This window comes from Hippocampus guttulatus, chromosome 17 (assembly GCF_054856545.1).
Source record: "Hippocampus guttulatus isolate MCC_2025c chromosome 17, RoL_Hgut_1.0, whole genome shotgun sequence".
Classification (NCBI taxonomy): Eukaryota; Metazoa; Chordata; class Actinopteri; order Syngnathiformes; family Syngnathidae; genus Hippocampus; species Hippocampus guttulatus.
This window is the reverse complement of record NC_141277.1, coordinates 12,117,940-12,143,038: the sequence shown is the minus strand read 5'-3', so window position 1 is coordinate 12,143,038 and position 25,099 is coordinate 12,117,940. Positions and strand designations below refer to the sequence as shown.

At 41.4% G+C, this 25,099-nt stretch overlaps 1 protein-coding gene across 5 annotated transcripts; it reads left to right on the top strand.

Moving 5' to 3' along the window:
- Positions 1-15: 15 nt before the first annotated feature.
- syk (spleen tyrosine kinase) lies at positions 16-25,055 on the top strand. Of its 5 annotated transcripts, none has more exons than XM_086135864.1 (15): positions 16-172; positions 5,285-5,363; positions 7,936-8,413; positions 8,508-8,668; positions 13,607-13,745; positions 14,065-14,146; positions 14,245-14,291; positions 15,291-15,353; positions 15,436-15,526; positions 16,642-16,801; positions 18,994-19,203; positions 21,959-22,148; positions 24,081-24,221; positions 24,440-24,552; positions 24,810-25,055. In XM_086135864.1, the coding sequence occupies exons 3-15, from the start codon at positions 8,012-8,014 to the stop codon at positions 24,880-24,882; spliced, it is 1,872 nt and encodes a 623-aa protein (XP_085991990.1). In that variant the 5' UTR covers positions 16-172; positions 5,285-5,363; positions 7,936-8,011; the 3' UTR covers positions 24,883-25,055. The 5 variants fall into 5 exon arrangements, with proteins under 5 accessions (XP_085991990.1, XP_085991991.1, XP_085991992.1 ...); XM_086135865.1 differs by having other exon boundaries at positions 5,285-5,369; XM_086135866.1 differs by lacking the exon at positions 16-172 and having other exon boundaries at positions 5,227-5,369.
- The last annotated feature ends 44 nt before the right edge of the window (positions 25,056-25,099 follow it).

Below are 25,099 nucleotides of genomic sequence, written 5' to 3'. Positions count from 1 at the left end.
CGATGGGACGGAACCATCGACAAGCGTCCCAGCACCAGTGATGGGGATGCCACTTCTTCTCCGCTCCGTTACATCACACAGTTCAAGACGTCTCCCGGAACGAATTAGAATATGATTTTTTATCGAGATGAATGCCAAGCGGACCAAAATGTCGGAGACTGCATTCCATGACGTGAGTATGACCTCTATTCTCATAAAACAGTTTATTTCACAAGGCCATCCGCCAGATGTCAGTCGTTTCCCAGTTAAACGGGCCACGGGTGGCGCAGCAAGGCTGGCAAGTAAATGCATGGGAAATATGACAGAAATAAGACGAGGCGAGAAATGATCGTTACTAAAAGATGTAGAAAATATCCAAAGACGTGGAACGTGACACTTTTAGTTGACATTCACACTAGGCAAATCAATACACGTTAAGACCGATTCAAGTGAGCTTTTGTCATTTACCGTGTTGTGGCTTCCAAATTATGCACTGTCAAGGAACATAAAGCTTGGAGCACAGCACTTATAAGACAATTTGTCTTAATCATTTAAATACACACTTTAGATCAGAGTTTGCCAACCAGTGTGGTGTGGTAATGCGCAATGAGCAGGAAATTATCCAGTTTCAGTAATTGGTCCAAAAAGGACTCATTTACTACAAATAATGTATCTTTCTTTATTTGTCTATGACGTATAGTGATAGGCAGAAAAATTAAATCCACTAGTTATCAAAAAACATGTGTAGGCTATCCACTTTTTGTGACACCCAGTTATAGTATGCTTCCATGGAAAGAAAGCATGAAGTTAATTTACAGACTAATGAGCCAGCCTCATTCAACAGCAGCTAACAAATAAAATGAAAACAATAATCTGATTTTTCTGCTTTCAATAAACATTTGCAGTGGGTTGAAGATGGCAGATGGAGAAAGTGATGATCCTCAGTTGCTTTCGGCTGAGGCTAACTTCACAGATGGTGTGCGACTGGGGGGGTCATGATTTAGGAAAGATGAGCATGTGCAGTGGCTATTCAAAGTCTACACACCATTGTTTGAATACAAAAGGCGAAAGCAAGATAAATAATTAAAAACAGGAGGAGTAAAAATAAACGAGCACAGCATACACCCGCTTTCATAACTGGGGATTTGACTTGTCAAGTTAAAAGTTGTTATAATGCCAGGAGACCTTGTCTGCTTTTACATACCGTACCTTGATCTATTGAGTTTTGGGTTTTTGTTTTGTATCCAGGCATCGATTTTCTGTCAAATTTGGGTGGGATTCCAAATTGTAGGTATTACTCCACTCAAATCCATTTCTTTTACACATGCAGTCAGTGTTTCTTTTGAAGATCACGACAGTCAGTGTGTACGATATGGCGTGTCATTTATGTACAGTAATCCAATGCTTCAAATTTTTAGAACTAGTAATGACCAGATTTGAATACTTATCAGTTATCAGTACAAATGTCTCAAGAGTTTTGTTTTTTTCCCGCATGGGTTCAGTGATCATATCCGAACAAGTGGTCAATTTTGTGACTTTTCTGTACTGGTGATTCCATTCCTCTCACCTCAAAGTCGGCTGGGACAGGCTCCATCCTATCACCCAAAACCCCCCCAATAAAATAAATGTTGGGGACTTCCTAACCTTAATCAAGTCAAGTCAAGTATCAAGTTTGTTTGTTTGTTTATTTGATCATATAAATGAAATGATAAATGATTATTATTGAACATATAAAACACAATACAACAATAATTTGACAAAAGTGAAAGCAAGCAAAAATTGTAAAAAGGAAAAGAAAAAAACAGTCATCATCACAATTCTATGGTCAAAGGAGTAGGAAGAAGTAAGAAACTTATCTAGTCCTACCCCTTGTTCTGTAGCAACACATGAGTTGATTCTTTTTCAATACAAAAATAAAAGAAAAATCAACATATCATCAATGCTTTTATCCTTATGTGTACTGTGCTAATCTCACTTTACAGCTCTCGGTTTGTATATACATACTCACTCTTGCATATTTTTATGTCGATTTTCTCATATTCATAATTCTGATGTATTACTATATGTTATAGATATATCAAATTTATCAGCTTAACTCTGATTTGTTTAGTTTTTTTGTACTAATCTTTTGAATTTGTTTTTTGAACTCGACAAGCGATTTACTCATTTTCAGGTCCGTTTCAAAATTATTCCACAGATTGACACCTATTACTGATACACTCCTTTGCTTGATGTTTGTTCTTGTTTTGGATTTTTTTTGTATAGGTTAGTGCCCCTTAAATTATAACAGCTTTCTCTAATTTCAAAAAATTATTATGTACTTTGTACAGGTTATTATGTACTTTGTACATTAATTGGGCGATTTTAAAGTCAACCAGGTCATAGAATTTCATTGTGTTTGATTTGATGAATAGTGGATTCGTGGGTTCTGTATATTTAGATCTATTGCTTATTCTGATTGCTTTTTTTTTTTTTTGTAGTTTTAAAACAGGGAGTGTGTTTGTTTTGCAAGCGTTTCCCCATATTTCCACACAGTAGGTCATATATGGAAGTAATAATGAGTAGTATAATGTGTACAATGATCTTTTATTTAACACATCCTTAGTTTTGTGGAGGATCCCTATAGTTTTGGATATTTTTCTTTTAACGTTGTCCAGGTGTGGCTTCCAGGAGAGTTTAGTATCTATTACTAGTCCAAGAAACTTATTTTCATAAACTCGTTCTATTTCAATTGAGTTTACCTTTATTTTAACTTGGTGTTTGATTGGTCTCGTGCCAAAAACAACTACGGCAACTTAGAATTTTTCAAATTTAGTAATCATTTATTCCTGTCAAACCATTTTTTTAAGATTAAGATTAAGATATCCTTTATTTGTCCCGCAATGGGGAAATTTACAGTCAGAGTTCAGAAAGGAAACCACAAGGTAGGGAGAGGGGGGAAAAAAACCACGCTCGAACTATCCTCTTCTGAGGATAATTTAAATCCAGGATAAACATTTGTTTAATTCATTTTCTACAGTTTCCAGGAGCTGTGGAGTACAACTTTATTGTCAAATGTGCATACAGCACAGATGAAATTTCCTCCCTCTTAAACAGACAACAGACAACAGACAACAAGAGGAGCCGCTGCGGGTGCCCGCGCCGCCATCAAAAAAATACTTAACATAAAACGACAAAATAATACAACACAACACATAAAACAGACAGCTGTGCCATCGTAACCACTTTTCCTCCATTCACTTTGTTGTTTGAAGCAGTAATAGATGAATATTAAAATTAATGAATTCTAAAAAATTATTTAAAAAAAAATTCATATCCATCCAAATCGCAGCTGAAGTTTTAATCATAATAATGCATCCGATTTACAGTACATATATCACGCTTTTTGAGACACGTCACACTGAATATATTATATCATGTACTCGTACTTTCACATTCTGGTGGCGGGAAACTATGTATGTAACCACAGCTGCCCTGGGGCAGACTGACGGAAATGTGGCTGCTCGCGAGAACCTTCGGTTCCTCCAACCACCACCAAACATTCACACTTAGCCTTACATCAATGTGAGTGACACTGGAGGCAAGGTAGGTCAAAGTGTCTTGCCCAAGTACAAAACGTCACTCGGACTAAGGCCGAATCGAACAGTGGATCCTCTGGACTCTACCTCTGAGCCACGGCCACCCCTTTTTTCATTGGGATCAGATTTGGGAGTTTTCTCCTATTATAGTACCTGCAAAGTGAACAGAAACCCAAATTAGCACACAATTTGATCGTGATTCAAACATACTGAGAAACAGCCAGCCTTATTCTGATCCAGTAAAAAAAAAGTTTAGAGGACGTAACCACTCTCACCATGAGACTCTTATATGCATACCTGTCGACTTTTCGGAGCGCCAACCTGTATAAACTACCAAAAAAATCCTTATAAAGAGCAAAAAATCCTTATAACATACCAAAGCATTTTATATGTCAAAATAACGGCAGAAAAAAACACACGAAATTTTCAATGATATTTATTGTAGATCTCCATAATACAATGTCTGGTTAATGTCTAATCATCATTCTACTTAGTGGCATTACTGTGTTACTCCTGCGTTACTTTTTTCACCAACTCCAAATGCTGACCCATCGGCTGGAAGTTACAGCATCCATTCATATTTACTTTGGAAATGAAAGCATTCGAGTAGACTAGCACCATTCTGGGCAAAAGCAAACGGAACTACCTGTTAGGGGGAAAAAAAACAAAAAAACAGAAATGTTCAGAATCCGTACGATTTGTGCGATACGGCCATATACGTAAGATTCACCACAAAATCCGTATGAACTATGGCTAAACCGTATGAGTTGACAGGTATGTATATGCACACCACACGTTAAGAAGAGGGATTTCACAGATGTAAAAGCAAAATGAGGAAGTAAACGGTTGAGGAGTGCAGTGGGGATTGACATTGATGCATAATATTTTAAATGTCACAGTGTTGTGCAACATTTGCCGTTTTATGTGGCAGCAACTCTTAGAAAGAATGCTCGATCCTTATCAAAACCCCTTTTTTTTAAGCAAACTACTTCAGTAAAACAATGTTCCATATTCTAACATAAAATGCAATCATCTTCTTATAGCATTATAATCGTACACGGTGAACCAAAAAAAAAAAGCCCTCAAATGTAATACCTGACAAGTGAAAACTGACCATTGTGAAACCAAATAAAGTCAGCTGGCACTTCCTGAATAGTAAGCATGATTTGGTCACTGCATATTCGAGTGACAGAATTGTGGGTTATTCTAATGTGTAATTGCACTAAAAAATGTGTAATTGTACTGTACTCCTTTTTTTTTTCCAGAAAGGCAACAATGTTACATACACACATGTTTTTTCTTCACAGTTTTAGCAAATACCACGTCCCTGATTTTCACCCCCCAAAATGATGTGTTGTTCCATAGCCCAGTGGTTCTCAACTGGTGGGTCGGGAACAAACGGGCCTCAAATCTATTTTAGGTGGGCTGGGAACAGCTAGTAAAGAAATGACATGTATTATTTATATTTCAGGAAAAAAAACAACAACAACCAAACATTTGAATGAGTAGATCCTTGTTGTAGTCATAATTCATGTTTCTTTTTTCAGTTGTTCTCACGTCCCTTTGACTGGTTGTGACATGTTGTTCGGTGTTCTTATCAGAAAAGGGGGAAGTAAAAGCATCCATTTGTCAAGGAAGTCTCTGAAATGAGGAAGTTTCAGAGCGCCACCTTACAAATGTGTTCATGTTTCAACGGCAAATACTGTGTCTTCTTTGTCGGTTGCCAGCTGAACTGGACCATGTTGCTTGCAGCGTTGGGTTGCCTGAAAAAGTGAAGAGGACACATTCCTCACAACCGGACATTCAGTAAGTGTAAGACATCTGTTTATTTAATATTTTCTGCTCAGTGGTTTTTATACACCATATAACAAATAATTTTGAGGGATGATGAGTGGGAGATATCGTGACACTTCATTTTTACCTTTTGTTGCCGATGTTTCTTTTGCGAACCAAAAATGCTCCAAATCAAGCCATCTTTAGTTTTATTTATTTATTTTTTGCAATCCTTTAAAAAAATTGCTTTTACTTCCCTTTGCTAGTATTGTAATGTTTTTGTTTTGTTTTGTGTTTTATTAAAATACGGCATAATCTAAGTAAGTGCTAATGTGCAAAGGTGACCCTTTACCAGGAACATTTCGTGGAATTGTCAAGCGGCTGTGGGCTGCCCAAATCGGAGTGGATGCTGTTAGCATGGCTCTCTTTGTAACAAGAAACAAATAATTTGTGTTTGCAAGCCGGGATTAAGTCACCCGCAGGAAACAAACAGTGTGTTTACCCTTGCTGGAGACAAGTGTTATTATTCTTATTTTTTGTTTGTGAATTGTTTCAGGTAGATGAGACAACAAATCGTTTGTGAGCTGCCCATTTTCACTGTCTGGGAGCAATTTGTTCTGAGATTTAATAACACCACCCCCACACAAAATTTTCTCTGCCCGTGACTTGTCATCTTGGCTCGGTGGGACAGCCAGGCTGGGGAGAATCATCGGATTGAAACACACATTTGGCAGCTCCAACAGGCTTTGGTTGAAGGTTTTTGGGCAAGGGACTTGTAAGTGCTCGTCAAACATTTGGTCAAGATATCTGTTCGTTTTCTTTTGTGAAAGGCATGATGGCAGAGACATTATGAGACTTTTGAATGTTCCTCGGCACTGTCGTTGAAATCATCTCACGCCACGTTTTCTGGTTGACTCCTTGAAACTCAGCGGGGACTTTCTTGAGGTTGTCATTTTCTGTGATTAGATCCTGAGCGTAAAGAGTTTGCTTGCATGCTTGTTTGTTGTCTAGTGTTGTAATACCTGCATGTAGCTTTCCCAGCTTCTGCCATGTACTTCTGTGGATCGATGAGATCTTCCATTCTTTTGATGGAGGCGCCCTTGATGATTTGGTCAGGATCGATGGCACCGATGATACCCCGCAGTTGCCTACTCATGTAGGGAGGCATAGGCCCCTAACTTCAGAGGTAGCGAGCCCGGCTTAAGCCCACATCTGCGCATATGTCACCACAAAACCAACCTCGTAAAGAGGCCTTGCTATGGTGCAGTTCCTGATGTCACTTCCCTGTACAATCTTTAGGTGGTTTCAAAATGTTACCAGTTTGCTCTCTCTTGACTCCACCACCATGGCATTGTGTCAAGCAACCCCACCATGGTGTGGATGAGATTTAGCTGCTTTTTATATTCCGCCGACTGCTTGGGAAAGCCCAAAGCTTGAGACAGGCCTGCCCCCAGACCTCAACCTGAATGTGAACACATTTAATGCATGGCGGAGGGAATTATTATTAACCCTTTCAGGGACAGCGGTCACTACAGTGGACAGCTTATCAGGTTATCAGGTTACAGGTTGTCATTATTTGTGCAGGAAAGGCTTAATACTGTACAGACAACACCTACTGAGCTCTAGATTTTTTTAATGCTACTGTACTATTCTCAGACAGCCCTGCAGCTCTTAGTCAACAGTCTTAAATGGCGCCCTTTGTGACCACTGTGAGCAAATATTACTAAAAACAACATTTACAGAACAGATACATAGAACCCACCTTGTGTACATCGATGCCGCAGCCACATTGGATAGGGCAAAGTGAAGGGATATGTGAAGATCCCGTGTTCACTTGCTCCTCGGAGATGTATCATCAAGACAGAGCCCAGGGGATTAAAACGGAACCACTGCTTTTGGTCACATTATGTCATTGCAATTCAATTTTACAAATCAAATTTGCCAATTGTATGACTAATAAAATGACCACATCCAAAATAGCGGACGCACTGACGTATCGCTTGAGATACAAGCCACCCGGCTCAAGGCGGTGTCTGCAGCAGAAGTAGCCTGACTTTGGGGGCCACCTTTACGTGGTGTCGGGCTGAACTAAGAGCACCGACACTCACACCTAGGGACAATTTAGAGCGTTCCATTAACCTGCCACGCATGTTTTGGGAATGTGGGAGGAAACCGGAGTACCCGGAGGAAACCCTCGCAGGCACGGGGAGAACATGCAAACTCCACACAGGAAGATCGGAGCCGGAATCAAACACTGCACCTCTGCACGGTGAGGTCGACACGCTAAACAGTTGACCACCGGGCTGCCCGGTTTCTTTTATGAAATGGTTCAAATTGCTCTTTAGTTGGCGAACCCAATGAAAAATGTCTCCCTTTGTATCCGTAATGTGGCTGTGACAGGGCCAATCAATGGATTTTGTAGAAAAGCTTAACTTTGCCTAATTTCAGAAAACTGCACTCAATTGTCACTAAAATGTTGTTTACCAAAATTGGTGTGATGTTACCTGAACCGGCATCATCCAATGCATTTTGGCATTTGTTTCCTTCATTTGACTGACCACCTGTGAAATTAACTGGATTGCAATAAGATTTGTTTGTATTTTAGGTGGATTATATCGTGGTAGTGCACCAGCAACCTTGTGAGTGGACCTTTTGAAGGCAACCACCATCAGTGGACCAAGATGGCCGACAGAGTGAATAGTCTGCCATTCTTCTATGGCAACATTACCAGAGAGGAGGCAGAGGAGTATCTGCAGCAGCCGGGCGCAGGTAGCGGCTTGTATTTGCTACGGCAAAGTCGAAACCACTTGGGAGGTTTTGCCCTGTCTGTGTTACATTCTGGCCGCTGCTACCACTACACCATTGAAAGAGAATCCAATGAAACGTACGCTATTGCCGGTGGTAAAAGCCACAGCAGCCCTATAGATGTGATCGACTACCACTCTCAGGAGATGGACGGCCTTGTGTGTCGGCTCAAGAAGCCCTGCAACAGGCCCAAGAACATGCAGCCTAAGGTGGGGCCATTTGAGGACTTGAAGGAAAAACTGATCCAGGACTATGTAAAGGAGACCTGGAACTTACAGGTGGGACTGCAGATAATCGTGTAAACGGTTTTACTTAAGAAGGCATCATGTCATTGTTGAAGAAGAGGGCCTAAATCCTAATTTCTCTGAGCAGGGGACAGCTTTGGAACAAGCCATTATCAGCCAAAGACCGCATTTGGAGAAGCTGATTGCGACTACTGCTCATGAACGAATGCCTTGGTTCCATGGAAAAATAACTCGGGAGGACTCGGAGCCAAGGCTTCAAAAAGGCTCCCGTACCAATGGGAAATTTCTGTGAGTATTTTTTTGCTAATGTCTGTCTTTAGTATTCGCAGTGAATGCGGGGAGAAAGTTTGATAAATCCAGTTCAAGTTATATTTTATTATCTAAGCAAACATAGCACTTCCATCATCTAAAGGGGGTTCAGAGTGTAAAATACAATATTGTTGCAATTTATTACAGTAATTAGGTAGACATTTTGCTGACAAATGATGAATGACAGTAAAAAAAAAAAAAAACCCTGACCAAACAGACAGGTGTGGATTTTTATCCATCACTGGAATCGGCACTAACTGGGTCCCTATCGAAGGACCTTCTCAGATGGGCCGCCGTTTCGCTGATGACTGTCAAAAACATGGGCCACGTGTCTCGCGTGTTTGTTCGAGGGGGGTGAATATAAGCTGGGGTTGCTTCAAGTGGAATGACTGACTATGGGCTCAAAGCATGCCTCTAATTGCGTTTTCCTAAGTCCTCGTTCCTCTGTTTACAGGAGAGAGGAGGTAGAAATGTTTTGTACTAATGGTATGATGGCTCCTCAATATCGTCATTTGATGGAGACGTCAGAATCATTACTATTATCACAAATTATTCATGTCCACTTTATATTTTAAGTTGGATTAAACTCAAATGTGAACATTGTTATGGTTCACAACTTTGCTTTTATACTGGCATTCCTATTACTTTTGAATGTTTGCCATGAGAAGAAAAATCCACAATCTTTTTTGAGCCTCATATTTTATGTATGCGTATTTATTTGCGTATAACTTTTATGGTTATGGTTTTCTGTTAAATCTTAGTGAAATGATAAATGTTGAAATATTAGGTATTTCATCCATGTCTGTAATAAACAGCATGAATGAATGTACTGAAGATAATGAGATATGAGTTTCATTGTTCACAGTTGACTGATTTTTATTCTTTTTATATTTACTGTATCACTTTAATTATTCATTGGGCAATCAGTGGAAAGAGACGAGTTAATTTTTTTGTTTTATTGGTACCTTTTGGAAAACTACTTGTGTGTGATATTCTAGTTAAGTAGCTAAGAACAATCAGAGTACAGTCGTTAGTTCAAGTAGTTACAGTATTTTCACATACAGGACTGAATTGTAAAGCATTCTGCATTGTTTCTCTAACCCACTTGCTGGGGAGCTGTGAATTTTGAGCAGAGTGGGTTATTGTTGCCCAACCACAAAGAATGGGTGGGTAATGTCAGAAACGGCATCTGTCGTATAATCCGTGTGAAACATATCATGTGAGTGACTTGCTCTGGTAACCCCTGACATGGCAAAATTACTTCTTAGAAAATGTTGGTGATAAAATTAGCATTATTTCTCACCACAGCTATGCTGAAAACCTGGCTTGAATTTCCTGGTAACTTAAGGTCATGAGTATGGGTGGTTTTTAGCAAAATCTTGACCTAACATGCTGGGTCATATCCTCAATCCAATGCATTGAGTATAATTAAACCAGCATTGGCTCAGACTCTTTTGAACCCAGCGCTGGGTGAGCTAGTTCACCCAGTTCTGGCTACTTTTGACCTAGCAGTTTTACGAGTGCAGTACTCTATTTGCAGAATGCCGTTGTAATGGCCAAATACAATCTAAAGTTATTGTTCTGTCTTAATCCAATGAGATTTGGTTTTGACTGTAAAATTTTTGTAACCTCTCCAACAGCTACGAACCATTTTCCACTCAATGTGAGTGTGAATTGTTGTTTGTCCCTGTTTTGGACATTATATTGGTTGGCAACTAGTCAAGGATGTACAGTAACCCACAATAAATCCCTGGTTAAAAAAACAAACAAAAAATCCCATTTTAGACCCACATGGTCTCCTCTCCTCTTGTTTTATGATGAGAGAAATTTCATCTGTGCTATATGTTACACATACAGTACATTTGACAATAAAGTTTTATCCAATCCAATCCAATCCAAAAAAAATGGTTATGTTGTGTTTTAGTTCTGCTGACGCCAGCAAAACAGCAGCAACAGCTGAAGTACACCAAGGCAGCACAGACTCAAACACTCAACCCTTCAGTGAATGGGCAACCCACTCCATCAGCTATGCCAGGGGTCGGCAACCCAAAATGTTGAAAGAACCATATTGGACCAAAAAAAACAAAAAACAAATATGTCTGGAGTCGCAAAAAATTAAAAGCCTTATAACGAAGTAAACACATGCTGTATGTAGCTACAATCAAAATGACTAAGTTGGCTACAAATACACAATGAGCTTTCATGATTATTTTTTTTCCCTGCAGTGCATCCTGTAGTGCAGGGGTGCCCAACCTTTTTTTACCGAAGATCTACTTTTCGATCAACCAGCCTCCCGAGATCGACCCGTTACCACACGCGCGCATACGTACACACTTACACACGCATGCCGAGGCATGGGACGCACTTTTGCAGTGTGTTAACTATCGTTGCTCACGTGTACCGTTTAAAAATGCTCCTCTCTGCCCTCCAGATTCCCATTCTCTGCCAGTACCCTCAGTGAATTGTACATGAAACGCCGTTTTTAAAAAAAAAAATAACAGCCACCTGTCTTGTACCCCACCCTGCTAATAGAAACGTGTGTCACAGGCTGTGACGCAAATTTTCATTGACAGAAATGTTGAAATGTAATATTTATTCTACACATTTTTACAGCATTGGAAAACGTTAAGAATGTTTGTGTCATGTTCGTCCTCCTACAGAAGCCATATTAAAATATATTTCCCTCTCCCATCTTTTTCCATTTTCAAACATTTTTGAAAAAGCTTCAGGGAGCCACTAGGGCGGCAATAAAAAGCCACATGCAGCTCTGGAGCCGCAGGTTGCCGACCCCTGAGCTACGCCAAAGTCACTCGGCAAGACCAAGGTGCCGTTATTCCCCTGCTGGTAGCTAGTGACACCAGGAGGACCAGCTGGTCATCAGCTACCACCAGCCTTTGGGCCCCAGCAACATGCGGGTCCTGCTTGGCACCCTTTGGATCAGTTTGTAGATTGGGTTGCTCAGTGACCAGTTGTTTGAATCTTGGCGGTTTTGATTTGCTTTTTCTGCTGCCGCTGTTTTGTTCTTGCTGGTGAAACCAGCAAAACCAGCATGAAAACCCAACAAAACCATGCTGGTCTATGCTGTTTTCTTTTTTCAGCAGGGTAGTCACTGACGGTGTGGTGGCACATACGCCTGACTCCGGTACAAAGAGTGTGTGTTCAGTTGACACTCAGTGATGGATGGGAGTGAGAATAGATGTCAGTCTCTAAATGTGCCGTGTAGCGACAAGTCCAGGTACCACAACGTGGTCATTGACAGTTGTTGTTTGATATATTTAACCCTTTCAGGGACAGCGGTTACGACAGTGGACAGCTTATCATTTTATCAGGTTACAGGGTACAGAAAGGGTTAATAATTGCAAGGGAATGTATACTTGATTGAGGCTTAAGTATTCCCCAAATTCACATCCTTAAATTGTACAGTACTTGGATTTACAGAGTACCACGTACAGTGTATAACACGGTAGCACATAGTGGAGTACATTTCTTCCTTTTTTTTTTTTTTTTGGAGCGCACAATGAGAAGTATATTTTACCGCTCATGCTTCAGTTGAGAAAAGGTTGTGGTCGGCTGAAGAAACAGATCACACAAACACATATAGGCGGACAGGCGGTTTCCGCTCAGCGCTTCCTGAAATAGCCATAAAAGAGGAAGAATGACAGTACGCAAAGATGTGACTGTTAGATCTCTTATGTCACCAACTACCGAAAACTGTTTTACATTTCCAAAATGTCTGATTTGATTGTAACACATGATATGTCTGAATCCTCTTGACAATGGATTTAGACCAGGGGTGTCAAGCAAATTGTTGTCGCGGGCCACTTTATGGTTATCGGTCCCTCATTGAGGCGTTATGGCGGCAAAATCAAATAAATGTTTATTTGTCTTATCACATTATTACATATCCATCCATTTTCTGAACCACTGATCCTCACATGGGTCGCAGGGCATGCTGGAACCAATCCCAGTTGTCTTCGGGCAGAGGCGGGGTGCACTGTTTACCAGTCAATTGCAGGGCACACATAGACGAACAACCATCTACGCTCACACTCATGCCTAGGGACAATTACCATTAACCTGCCACGCATGTTTTTTTGGAATGTGGGAGGAAACCGGAGTACCCGGAGAAACCCCACGCAGGCAGGGAGAACATGCAAACTCCACACAGGAAGGCCGGAGCCGACATCGAACCCTGCACCGATGCACTGTGAGGCTGACGCGCTAACCAGTCGACCACCGGGCCGCCTTATAATCATATATACACAACAAATTGATGGCTTACTACTTTTGAAATCCGAAGTCAAGTGAAAGTTTTTTTTGTGCAATATGACATTTTAACATTTTGGTAGATTTAAGCAAATGTAATGGAAGTTGACACATGATTTGCTTTTGCGGGCCACATACAATAATATGATGGGCCGCATCTGGTCCCCTGGGCCTTGAGTTGGACACCTGGGATTTCACCAGTCTTACACTTACGAACACAGGGGTTATCAAGAGAAAGACTGCAGTCCCCACCCAGACACTTACTTTCTAAGCTACTTTATATTGTTTGATCATTTTGATGATTTCTTATAACGTACCTCGGGTCCATGTACTGCAACAGAATTTTCCCTCTGCAGAGGGGCTGAGGAGGATTTGACCGTCATTTAGGGAGGCTTCACTTACTTTAGAGGTTCTCTCATTTTCAAATAAAAGTATGTATATAAAAATATAATAAAACTATAATACACGCAAGTGGTGTTTGTATACACTGTTCAGAAAATAAGTGACTACTGTATCTAGGTTATGGCTTTGTCGTTCAATCCAGAAAAATGTTTCATAATACAGTACTGGCTGGCAGATGAACCAAAGCTTTGTCCTATTGTTTAGATTTTTTTTCTCCTATTCCTTCCCTTGATTTTCTTCTGTCTTCAGCATCCGCCAGAGGGATGTGAATGGATCCTACGCTCTTTGTTTATTACATGAAGGAGAAGTGATGCATTACCGCATTGACCAGGACAGAGCTGGCAAGCTCTCAATTCCAGACGGCAAGAAGTTTGACACTCTTTGGCAGGTTAAAAATGTCTCTCTGACTTTGTAGAACATCCTTGTCAAAAATGTCAGTATTTTATGAATGGATGTAATCAAAGTTGCATTTCCACTGACACAAAAAACGCTGGATTCCTTCTCAAAAACAGCTGACTTTTGTGTCGTGTCATCCATCATAGACTCCTACCACTAGCAAATTCCTCCCTTGAACTTTCAAAAGATGCCAAACAGAGCATGAGAAAGCAAACATTTTTTTATTGCCTTGAAGAGCCCAACATTTTTTAGATATAAAATGTTATGTTTTTGTTGTATAAAATGGCCGTAAGACTCTCTCTCTACACCAGCTGGTGGAACACTACTCATATAAACCAGATGGCCTGCTGCAAGTTCTCACTGAAACCTGTCCACAACCTGATGGAGATACAGGTACAAACATATGTATACGAAGCTGCTCTAAAAGTACCGGTACATAAAATATACATTGGTATGCTCTTCACATGTACCCTTGTTCTCGTATCTTTTAGGACAGTCGCTGCTACCACAGGATACTTCTGGATTTGCGTCTATATTTGTAAGTTTTATTGATGTGCTGTGCATGCTTTGGGTGCCATTCATATATTTGGACCTATTTACAGGACAGGACATTTGTCCCTGACAATCGAAAGTTGTTAGAGGAAATTAAGAAAGGGATTGCAATATGTCCATATGCACTTACCAACATTGCAGTTCTGATATTACAGCGGAATGGTTGTACATTACACACGTACACTTTTATTTAAAAAAAAAAAAATCTGGAAAAAAAACAGCTTCTTACCGTCCATTTAAATGTGGCACACATGACTTGCATAGAAAGCGTAGAAATGCGGAATAAGGTGGAAGAAACACTAACTTCAGCAAGGAGGGGACTGATTTGCTCATTCAGGAGGTCGAAGCATGCAAAGTACGTATTTATAGAACTGCAAGCAGACATCAACGGCAGATGACTTTAAATTGGCCGGAGGAAGTTGCGACTATTCCTCCTATGGGACACAGAGAACCACTGTCCAGCGTAGGAAGTGGTTTATACCGTTGCCATATTTATGAATGAGATACAATAACATCAACAGAAGAAATATAATCCATTCGCCGGGACGCCCAAATAGGCGCAACACGGACTGCCAAATTCCCAAACATGGAAAACTAGACTTGCCCAGGCCCGAAAATGGATTTGGGCCTGTTTTTACGCCGAGTAAAAAAGGTTCATTTGAACTGACTTCAGTGGTAAGGCATGTTTACATTGTCATAAATAGTTGGAGGATTCCCAGTGAGAACTAAAGCAGCATCCAAAACATTTCCCTCTCAATGATTACAAATGAGCATTCTATTTAAATTCATTGCGCGGCGGATGAATAATCAGCTTCAGTGGTGTTCTTGAACCGCTCCAGTATGTGCCACTAACAATGTGTGTTTGCTTCGTTGATTACAGTTAAATGTAACATTTTGTCAAAATAGGTGTTCATTACACTGAGAAAAATGGATTCTTTGTATGACACACATTCATAACCTCTCTGACTTTGACTTTGTCTTTCAGCAAAATGCAGCAGGGGGATTTCTTGCTAAAATCAAAACTGTTCCCAAACCTGGCCGACAAAAGGTGATCGAACACACCTGCCGCCTTGCCGTAAAGCTGCTGCTACTCGCTTTTATCCTTGTACCTTCATCTCTTATGACCTCAGAGCCGTGGATCTCGACATGAAAACAAAGACTCCAGTACTCCCAATCCCTATGACGCGCAACTGCCAATCAACAGTCGGGTGGTAACCATAGGTGTGTGTGTGTATACAATATTATCTTCTTACTGTAGGACAACCACTTCATTGACAGTAACATTTCTACTGAAACAAAAGCCTTAGCTGTTCAGTAAAAGATTTTCTGAGACACATTAGATATTTTAACCCTTTCCGGGACATCCGTTACTACAGTGGACAGTTTATCATGTGATCAGGTTACAGGTTATCATTTTTGGTGCATGAAAGGGTTAAAAGAGATAGTATATTATTATACTCTAATATGGTTTTTGTTGTTGTTGTGGGGGAACAAATCATAAGCAAAAAAAAACAACTCCACTACAGTGAAACTCCTCTACAACGAAATCATGTTTGCAGCAAGAACTTTTTCACAACAAGGGGGTTTTCACTGTAGCAAATTTGATCTCAAATGTAAACACACACACACACAAACGTATGTGTACACACACACACAAACGTACAGTATGTGTACTCTTTATTTTTATTCCAGTAGTGCATAAGTATAAACACTTATTTGACACTTCATATACCGGTAGTCAGTGTAGAAAGAAAAAAAGGGAAAGAAATTGCAAAATTTACTATCAGTATTCACTTACACTTAAATCAATTTCTTGGATAATGTCTTTTATTTTGCTTCCTCCGTCTTTCATTTTGATCACTTTTACCCTCTCTTCCAGCATCAGAGCTCTTCTTGTCTTAGCTGCTTGACATCCAAAGGTCCGTTTTGTAGCCATTTTAGCAAAGCAACGTTTTTGCTGCATCTGAAACTAACAACAACAAATACTTCCTGGACTACTGCGCATGTGTAAACCAGTGTGGTGGTTGCTGTTGCCGTTTCCGAACGAAGCAGTAGAGGTCGCTGTTGGATTAGACTTCGTTGTAGTGAATCTCGTCACGTGGCAAGAGCAGAGAAAAAGATTTCGTATAACGCAACAAGGTTTTTTTTCGTAGTATGGGGGGCAGGAAAGTGGGAATGGTGTTAATGCATGAAGATTTTTTTTCACGCTAGGGTGTATTTTCGCCCATGTAGGTTTTGTTGTAGAGGAGTTTCACTGTATTCACTTCCTGATATCAGTACAAGAGTGGCACAACTGTTCAATCGTTATGATTAATGCCAAGTTATTTCTCTGCCAGAGTCATTGCCGATGGACACACCGGTATATGACAGAACGTATGCAGACCCAGATGAGCTGAGGAGCTCCATCGTGAATCATGAACAGCTCATCCTGGAGAATGAAGAATTGGGTTCAGGGAACTTCGGTACAGTCAGGAAGGGCATCTACAAGACGAAAATGCAAGCAACATTTTTCATACATCCTTGCTTTTCTTCTTTGACTGAATCACTGTGGCACTTCTCTAGGATTGTTTGGCAATGTGAAGATTATCAAGTTTTTCAAGATTAATCATTGAGGAATATAATAAGCGGCCCATTGGTCAACTGGTTAGCACGTTGGCCTCACAGTGCCGAGGTGCAGGGTTCGATCCCGGCTCCGGCCTTCCTATGTGGAGTTTTCATGTTCTCCACGTGCCTGCATGGGTTTTCTTCGGGTACTACGGTTTCCTCCCACATTCCAAAACATGCATGGTAGGTTAAGTGAAAACTTTAAATTGTCCCTAGGTGTAAGTGTGAGCACGAATGGTTGTTCGTCGATGTGTTCTCTGCATTTGGCTGGCAACCAGTTTAGGGTGTCTCCCACCTACTGCCCGAAGAGAGCTGGGATAAGCTTCAGGACGCCCGTGACTCTGGTGAGGATAAACAGATTAGAAAATGGATGGATAGATGGATGAAATATACTAATATATTTTCTGTGCTTGATGGCACACAGACTCCAAAAAATAGGTAATAAAAAATAGCAGTTTTTTAAAACTAAATTTTCTGCATTAATAGTGGTCAATGGAAAACTTATCCAAAATGGAAAATTTATCCAAAATGTTCAATCATCAATTAAAGCTGCAGCACAGTCAACAACTAAACCCAAATGGCGGGCAATACATTTGGTAGCAGAGCCTCTATATGACTTAATCCACATCCTAATACAGCCACAATCACATTGCAATTACAGAAACTCACCTCAATGTTATTTATAGAGCACTTTAAAACAACCATTGTTGCATACAATGCGCTGTCGGCCGTGGCGTGAAAATGGATCATCCAGCTAAAACAAAGGAAACAGCACAAAACACTAAAACAATACAGACTCTCATGCTGAGTCAAAAGCCATAGAATAAAAATGTGTCTTAAGATGAGAAACCATGAATGCTAGACAAAACAATGCAATAGCTCTAATTGTCTGCAGCAATTCGGAATCAATAATGTGGCAAAAACGTAAAACAAGACAAATTCATCATACTTACCAGAGATGCTTCCACCCATCCATTTTCCGAGCCGCTTTATCCTCACAAGGGCCGCGGGGTGTGCTGGAGCCTATCGCAGCTCTCTTCGGGTAGTATGCATTAACATTATGTTCCACCAAATCTATATATATATATATATAAATTTTTTTGTGCAATAATCATGTTGGTGACGCATGATTTTAATGTGTGCAACCAACATCAATACTTTCTTATTAGTCAATACAACAGACTTTTTTTCAGTGTTGGTGGCAGTTTTCCCTTGGATAATTTTACTACACCATCCATCCATTTTCTGATCCACTTCATCCTCACAAGGGTCGCGGGTATGCCGGAGCCTGTGCCAGCTGTCTTCGGGCAGTAGCCAGGGGACACTCTGAACTGGTTGCCAGCCAATCGCAGGGCACACAGAGACGAACAACCATCCACGCTCACACCCACACCAAGGGACAATTTAGTGTGTTCAATCAGCCTGCCATGCATGTTTTTGGAATGTGGGAGGAAACCAGAGTACCCAGAGAAAACCCACGCAGGCCCGGGGAGAACTTGCAAACTCCACACAGGGAGGCCGGAGCTGGAATTGAACCTCTGCACTGTGAGGTTGACGCGCTAACCACTGGACCACTCCGAGCCGCCCCAGAGATGCTTATTAAATGATTATTTAATGTATTCATGTGTGCAGATTGCTGCAGACGTGATTTTCTAGTCGAACTTTTTTTTTGCTAACTCACTGGCCTTTGAAGGACTACCAGGAATTTTAAAGGTGGGTGGCTGAATAAACAGTCCACTTTCGAATGTATTTTAAGTTACATTCGCCAGCACTGCTGTACAAAAAATTATAACGGTCATTTACAGAAGTGAAAACAGTGCAGTTCGGCAATAAAGTTCAAGGAACAATTTTTAGAATTTGGGTAGGTCAGTGCTGCTATTACTGCGATCGGCTGGCAACCGGTTCAGGGTGTCCGCCGCCTATTGCCCGAAGACAGCTGGGATAGGCTCCAGCACCCCCGCGACCCATGTGAGGATAAAACGGATCGGCAAATGAATGAATGCTGCTATTAGTGTTTAGCTCATCAGAGAAGGCCTTGTTGACTGTGATGGCGCACCACTGACTTAATCCACCTTGTACATTAGGACAAAGCAGCCAGTTGCCGTGAAAATCCTGAAGAACGATGAAAGCGGCACATCACTTCGGGAGGAAATGCTGCGAGAAGCAAATGTCATGCAGCAGTTGGACAATCCTTATATCGTGCGGATGATCGGTATCTGCGACGCAGAGAGCCTCATGCTAGTCATGGAGCTGGCCGAGCTGGGGCCACTTCACAAGTTCCTGCAGAAAAACAAGTATGTGTTCTTGAAGATGAACTTCAGTGGGCTTTGTTCAAATTTGTGCTGGTTTTCCTCCACCATAGTAAACAGAAACATCTATGACAACATACCAAACATAGAAGGAAAATATTTGAAATGCCTTCAAGTGATGAACTGATGGATTCAGAATTTGATGTTAAAATTCTGGAAAATTATGTCTCCTAAGTCACAAGACCTCAGTTGTGGTCGTTGTTTTATCTGTATTTTTTTTGCAATACTTATATTCTACTAAAGGTAATGTGTGTGTGTGTTTTATATAAATAAAATTCCTCGTCTCACCCCCCCTCGGGTGGTGTCCGTCCCTCATTCAGCTCGGGTCCTCTACCAGAGGCCAGGAAGCTTGAGGGTTCTGCGCAGTATCCTTGCTGTTCCCAGCACTGCACATTTCTGGACTGAGATGTCCGATGTTGTTCCCGGGATCTGTTGCAACCACTCATCTAGTTTGGGGGTTACTGCCCCGAGTGCTCCGACCACCACAGGCACGACTGTCACCTTTACCTTCCAGGCTCTCTCCAGCTCCTCTCTGAGCCCTTGGTATTTCTCCAGTTTCTCGTGTTCCTTCTTTCTGATGTTTCCATCACTTGGAACCGCTACATCCATTACAACGGCTTTCCTCTGCCCTTTATCTATGATCACGATATCTGGTTGGTTCGCCATTACCATCTTGTCAGTCTGGATCTGGAAGTCCCACAGGATCTTCGCGCTGTCATTCTCCACCACCTTTGGGGGTGTTTCCCATTTTGACCTTGGGGTTTCCAGTCCATACTCCGCACAAATGTTTCGGTAGACTATGCCAGCCACCTGGTTATGGCGTTCCATGTAGGCTTTCCCTGCCAGCATCTTACACCCTGCAGTTATGTGTTGGATCGTCTCAGGTGCCTCTTTGCACAACCTACACCTTGGGTCTTGTCTGGTGTGGTATATCTGGGCCTCAATGGCTCTGGTGCTCAGGGCCTGCTCTTGAGCAGCCAAGATGAGTGCCTCTGTGCTGTCCTTCAGGCCAGCCCTCTCTAGCCACTGATAGGACTTCTTGAGATCGGCCACTTCAGTTATGGTCCGGTGGTACATCCCGTTTAGGGGCGTGTCCTCCCATTATGGTCCCTCTTCCAGCGCCTCATCCTCTGTTCCCCATTGTCTGAGACATTCTCTGAGTACGTCATCCGTTGGAGCCTTCTCCTTGATGTATTCATGGAGCTTGGATGTTTCATCCTGGACAGTGGCTCTCACACTCACTAGTCCCCGGCCTCCTTCCTTTCGGCTTGCGTACAGTCTCAGGGTGCTGGATTTGGGATGGAACCCTCCGTGCATGGTTAGGAGCTTTCGGGTCTTAACGTCCGTGGCCTGAATCTCTTCCTTTGGCCACCTTATTATTCCTGCAGGGTATCTTATCACTGGCAGGGCATAGCTGTTTATTGCCCGGGTCTTATTCTTGCCATTGAGCTGGCTTCTTAGGACTTGCCTCACTCGCTGGAGGTATTTGGCCGTAGCCGCTTTCCTTGTTGCCGGTTCGAGGTTGCCATTGGCTTGTGGTATACCGAGGTACTTGTAGCTGTCCTCAATGTCTGCTATTGTTCCTTCAGGGAGTGAGACCCCTTCAGTGCGGACTACCTTTCCTCTCTTAGTCACCATCCGACTACATTTCTCAAGCCTGAATGACATCCCGATGTCGCTGCTGTAGATCCTGGTTGTGTGGATCAGGGAGTCTATGTCCCTTTCGCTCTTAGCATACAGCTTTATGTCATCCATGTAGAGGAGGTGACTGATTGTAGCTCCATACAAGGCTTGGAGCCTTTGTTTGGCAGTTTCGAGTGTTTCAGGTATGGTCATCTGGATGTACCTCTCAGGTATCGGCCTTTTCATCACACCTCTCTGGGCCTCCGTCAATTGACACATCTTTCCGAGCCGCCTTGATCTTAGCCTCCAACCGTCTTTTCCATGGTGGGTAACGTATCTCATGGCTTCCATGGTTGCTTATAGCCAAGCATCTCAAGGATCACTGATGCTGAAGCGTATATCAGCTCATTGGTTTCCGTGATCATTACGGTAGGGATCGCCCTCAGTGCTGCATTCACACTTTCCATGAGACTTTCAGGTGGTACTTCACATAGCCGTTGTAATCGGTTTCTAGGTTGCCCAGCTTTCATTCTCGCCATGATCTTCGCTTTCAGGTCAGTTGCTGCCTCGCTCAGCATTTCATTCATTGGGGCTGGCCTCCCAATCTCATCATCTGCATTCATTGGAGCTTGCCTCCCAATCTCTGGTATGACCTCCTCCTCTGATCTGGCAGCCTGGGGCCCTTCACCATGGAACCTGCGTTGTACCTCATCAATCTCAAGTTGTGACAGCAGTTGCCGTTTGTGGATGTTGGAACACTGAGCTACTAGTTGTTTCGTGGTCAACCGCAACTGTGGGTTTCCAAGTAACCATTTAGCCCACATTCTCTGCATGTAACCCCTCTGACTAGGGTTGCTTGAGTAGTAGCATTCCAACAGAGTCATGTCGCATCTCGCCCAATACGTAGTATTTTAAATGTTCTGTAAAGCGCTTTGTTACAGCTGTAGCGTTTGTGAAAGCGCTATATCCTGTAAATAAAGCTGTATTGTATTTATTTTAGCGTAGCTCTATCTAATGGGTGCATAACGCAATGGCAGCCACTATTGTAGCTTCTATCCTATGCGCCTTAAAACGTGATGCACCCTTTATATGAAAACAGTTCACTGTTCTTACACAGGCAAACAAGCATTGCCAACATCACGGAGCTGGTGCACCAGGTGTCCATGGGGATGAAGTATCTTGAGGAGCATAACTTCGTCCATCGAGACCTTGCTGCGAGGAACGTGCTGCTCGTAACACAGCACTATGCCAAAATCAGTGACTTTGGTCTCTCCAAAGTAGTTGCAGAGGACGAGAACTACTACAAGGTAACTGCAGACTCTGGGTGGGAATTAAAAAAAAAAATTCAAAAGCCTTTCTGACTGACCGGTACAACTATTATTTAATGACAATAATAACTAGCGGTACATTGTCATGGAACTACAGTATCGGACGTGCGAACCTGGCAAACCCACCGGTACGGTGGTTGCTGGATTATTCAAGGATTGTGTTTTTCTTAAAACTGGATAGAATAGAATGACAAGATGCAAGGATTGCAACTCAAAGTGAGATGCCTCTAACATTTTAACTTCATCCATCACTGTAAAACCCACAAAGAAAGGTAAGCTAGGCTAACTACAAAATTTAGCTCACTCACAGGTGTATAAACACTGACTGAACTTCATATTGGTTGTAATTGAGAAGAAAATAATGTAGCATCATAGACAATACAGAGACTGTTTTTTGGAACTATTGAAAATGAATTATATATGTATATATATATATATATATATATATGATTATGAAGGTGTTCACACATCTAACCAACGCAACCACAGATACCAAGCGTAAAGTGGCTATTGTGGCGGATATGTGTAAGTGTAAGTAAAACTCTTAAAACGCCCATGTGTTTTTCACTTGCTTAATCCAATTCATGACTTGACTCAAGTTGCTTGATTTTTCTCACAGTAACTTGCTTGAAACTTTAAGATTAAATTTGTGTCTGAATTATAACTTGCTCGTGTGACTTAACTCCCACTGCCTGTTAGCACACAAATAAAAGGGCTCTGAAAAAGTGTTTGGGTCCTCCTAAAATTGATCCTAATTTGTCCTCATTTTAATGGTTGAGATCATCAAACAAATAAAGACAGATGTCCCCTCAAAATGTGATGAGCGACTGTTAATTCATGTTTTAACAAGGAGGGTGTACTTTTTCCACAAAGGGCAAGGTGGCGTTGAAAATGTGCATCCTCTTTGTTCTCTTTACGTTATTTCAACCACTCAGTCATGTCATATATTTAAAACCACTCATGTATATGCTCGTGAAATGAATAATTATCCTCTGTTATGTGGTGTGAACACCATATTAGAACTATGTACTATAGTGCAGACAGATATATCGGACCTTTGTTGCATTGCTATCTTTTTGCATTCACGATCGCATTGCTTTCGTGGTCGCAAACCAGTCTTACTTTTGCCTATAACTTGGACAGATGATCATGTTACAGTATAAGGTTCCAGGGTGCATGAAAGGGTTAATTAAAGGCCCAAATCGACATGACCCTTAATGTTTGACCAGCAGTCAGTTAGCTAAATTGTTACATTAGCCCACTTGTTCTTGTGAATTTTGTAATGACGAATGAAGTCAGGCGTAGTCTTTGATCAATAATTTGCAAACCTTGTATGTGGCTTGTCACATTTTGCTTATTACATTGAAAACATAATCCCTGAGTTCAAATTCAAGAATCTTTAGAGCTATTTCCATCACTTACCGTATTTTGGTAGCCTCTCCACACTGCGTATCAAACCAAGTTGTTTTTTTTTTCTTTCCCGCTCTTGAAGACCAAGACAGTCAAGTTCTCCTAAGTTTTGCCAAGCAAATTGCAACTCGGGTCGCCAGTCGTTGCTCTTTTCCGATATTGTAGGCATATACGTCCATAACAGTTCCAGATGAGATGAATGTCAGACGATACAGATAAAATGTACAAAATAACCATTTTGTACAAATGTACAAAATAAATTTCTTCATACTTATTACCCATGACATAAACAATACATTAGATGCAGTCAGTTAAAAAAAAAAAAAATGGTGGTCCTAACTGTGGCTGACATGGTTCTTAGTCACGGTGTGTAGTAGATCAGGTTCTTACATGATAAAACTATGCCACTCAAGTAAGACACGAACACTATAAGAAAGCTGATAGATGTTAGAGGCTGAATGGCCTCACCTCTTTGTGATTGGCGATGATGTGTTCCTACAGGCAAAGGGCCACGGGAAGTGGCCGCTGAAATGGTACGCTCCAGAGTGTATCAATTACTTCAAATTCTCAACCAAAAGTGACGTGTGGAGCTTCGGGGTGCTCATGTGGGAAGCGTATTCTTACGGAGAGAAGCCATACAGGGTATGAACTGAAATTGTCTCATAAATGGTGCTTCATAATGGTAGCGAGAAAGATTTATATTCTGGCCGTGTGGTCATTTCTTCCCTGCTCACAGCAGGCCTGAAATGAATTCACAATTGCCTTGTGATTCGGAAGAAATAGTCATGTAATTAAATCACGCACAAACGTTGTACTCCAGGTAAGAGCCTCGTGTCATCTTAATGTCGTATTTCTCACAGGGAATGAGAGGAAATAACGTTTTGCAATTGATTGAGAGTGGAATGCGGATGGATGCCCCGCCGAACTGTCCAGAAGAAATGGACAGCCTCATGAAGACTTGCTGGACGTATGAGTAAGTAACAAATAAGCAAACAAACAAACAAAAAAAAGTCATCTGTCAGATAATTTTGATGGCTGGAGCATGAAGAAAATTGGATACACCAAGTGCAGAAGAAAAATAAGAACGATAACGATTGCATCATGTACTGTGCGCGAGCCCCTCATTCATGTTTCCAATCAATCTGTGTGCTTCATCTGCAACTGAGAAACACGTCTTCACATTTTCAAGACTTCCTATTATAAAAGACCCCCCCTTTTTTTTTTTTACAGGGTGGAGAAAAGACCTACATTTGCTGTTATCGAGCAAAGACTACGGCGGTATTATTACGACATTGCACAATGAATAGCCACACCAATGTTGTACAAATCTAGAAAATAGATAAATCACTGACTTCAACTGGAGATCTGTTAATTTCATACCGAACCATTGTACATTAAAATTAGGAAGAAATACATTTTCTGCTTCTGCAATAAAACAAATCACAATAAACCAAATTTTTAATCGTCTTAAATGTATTACATGTCTACCTCTTGAGTCCACTAAACCTAGTGATGGCCCT

Bases quoted from the DNA above. Each gene is read 5' to 3' on its own strand.
- syk (XM_086135864.1), top strand. From the start codon at position 8,012: ATGGCCGACAGAGTGAATAGTCTGCCATTCTTCTATGGCAACATTACC. The intron at 8,414-8,507 runs GTGGGACTGCAG...TTCTCTGAGCAG, and splicing joins AGGAGACCTGGAACTTACAG to GGGACAGCTTTGGAACAAGC. The intron at 13,746-14,064 runs GTTAAAAATGTC...TCTCTACACCAG, and splicing joins AGTTTGACACTCTTTGGCAG to CTGGTGGAACACTACTCATA.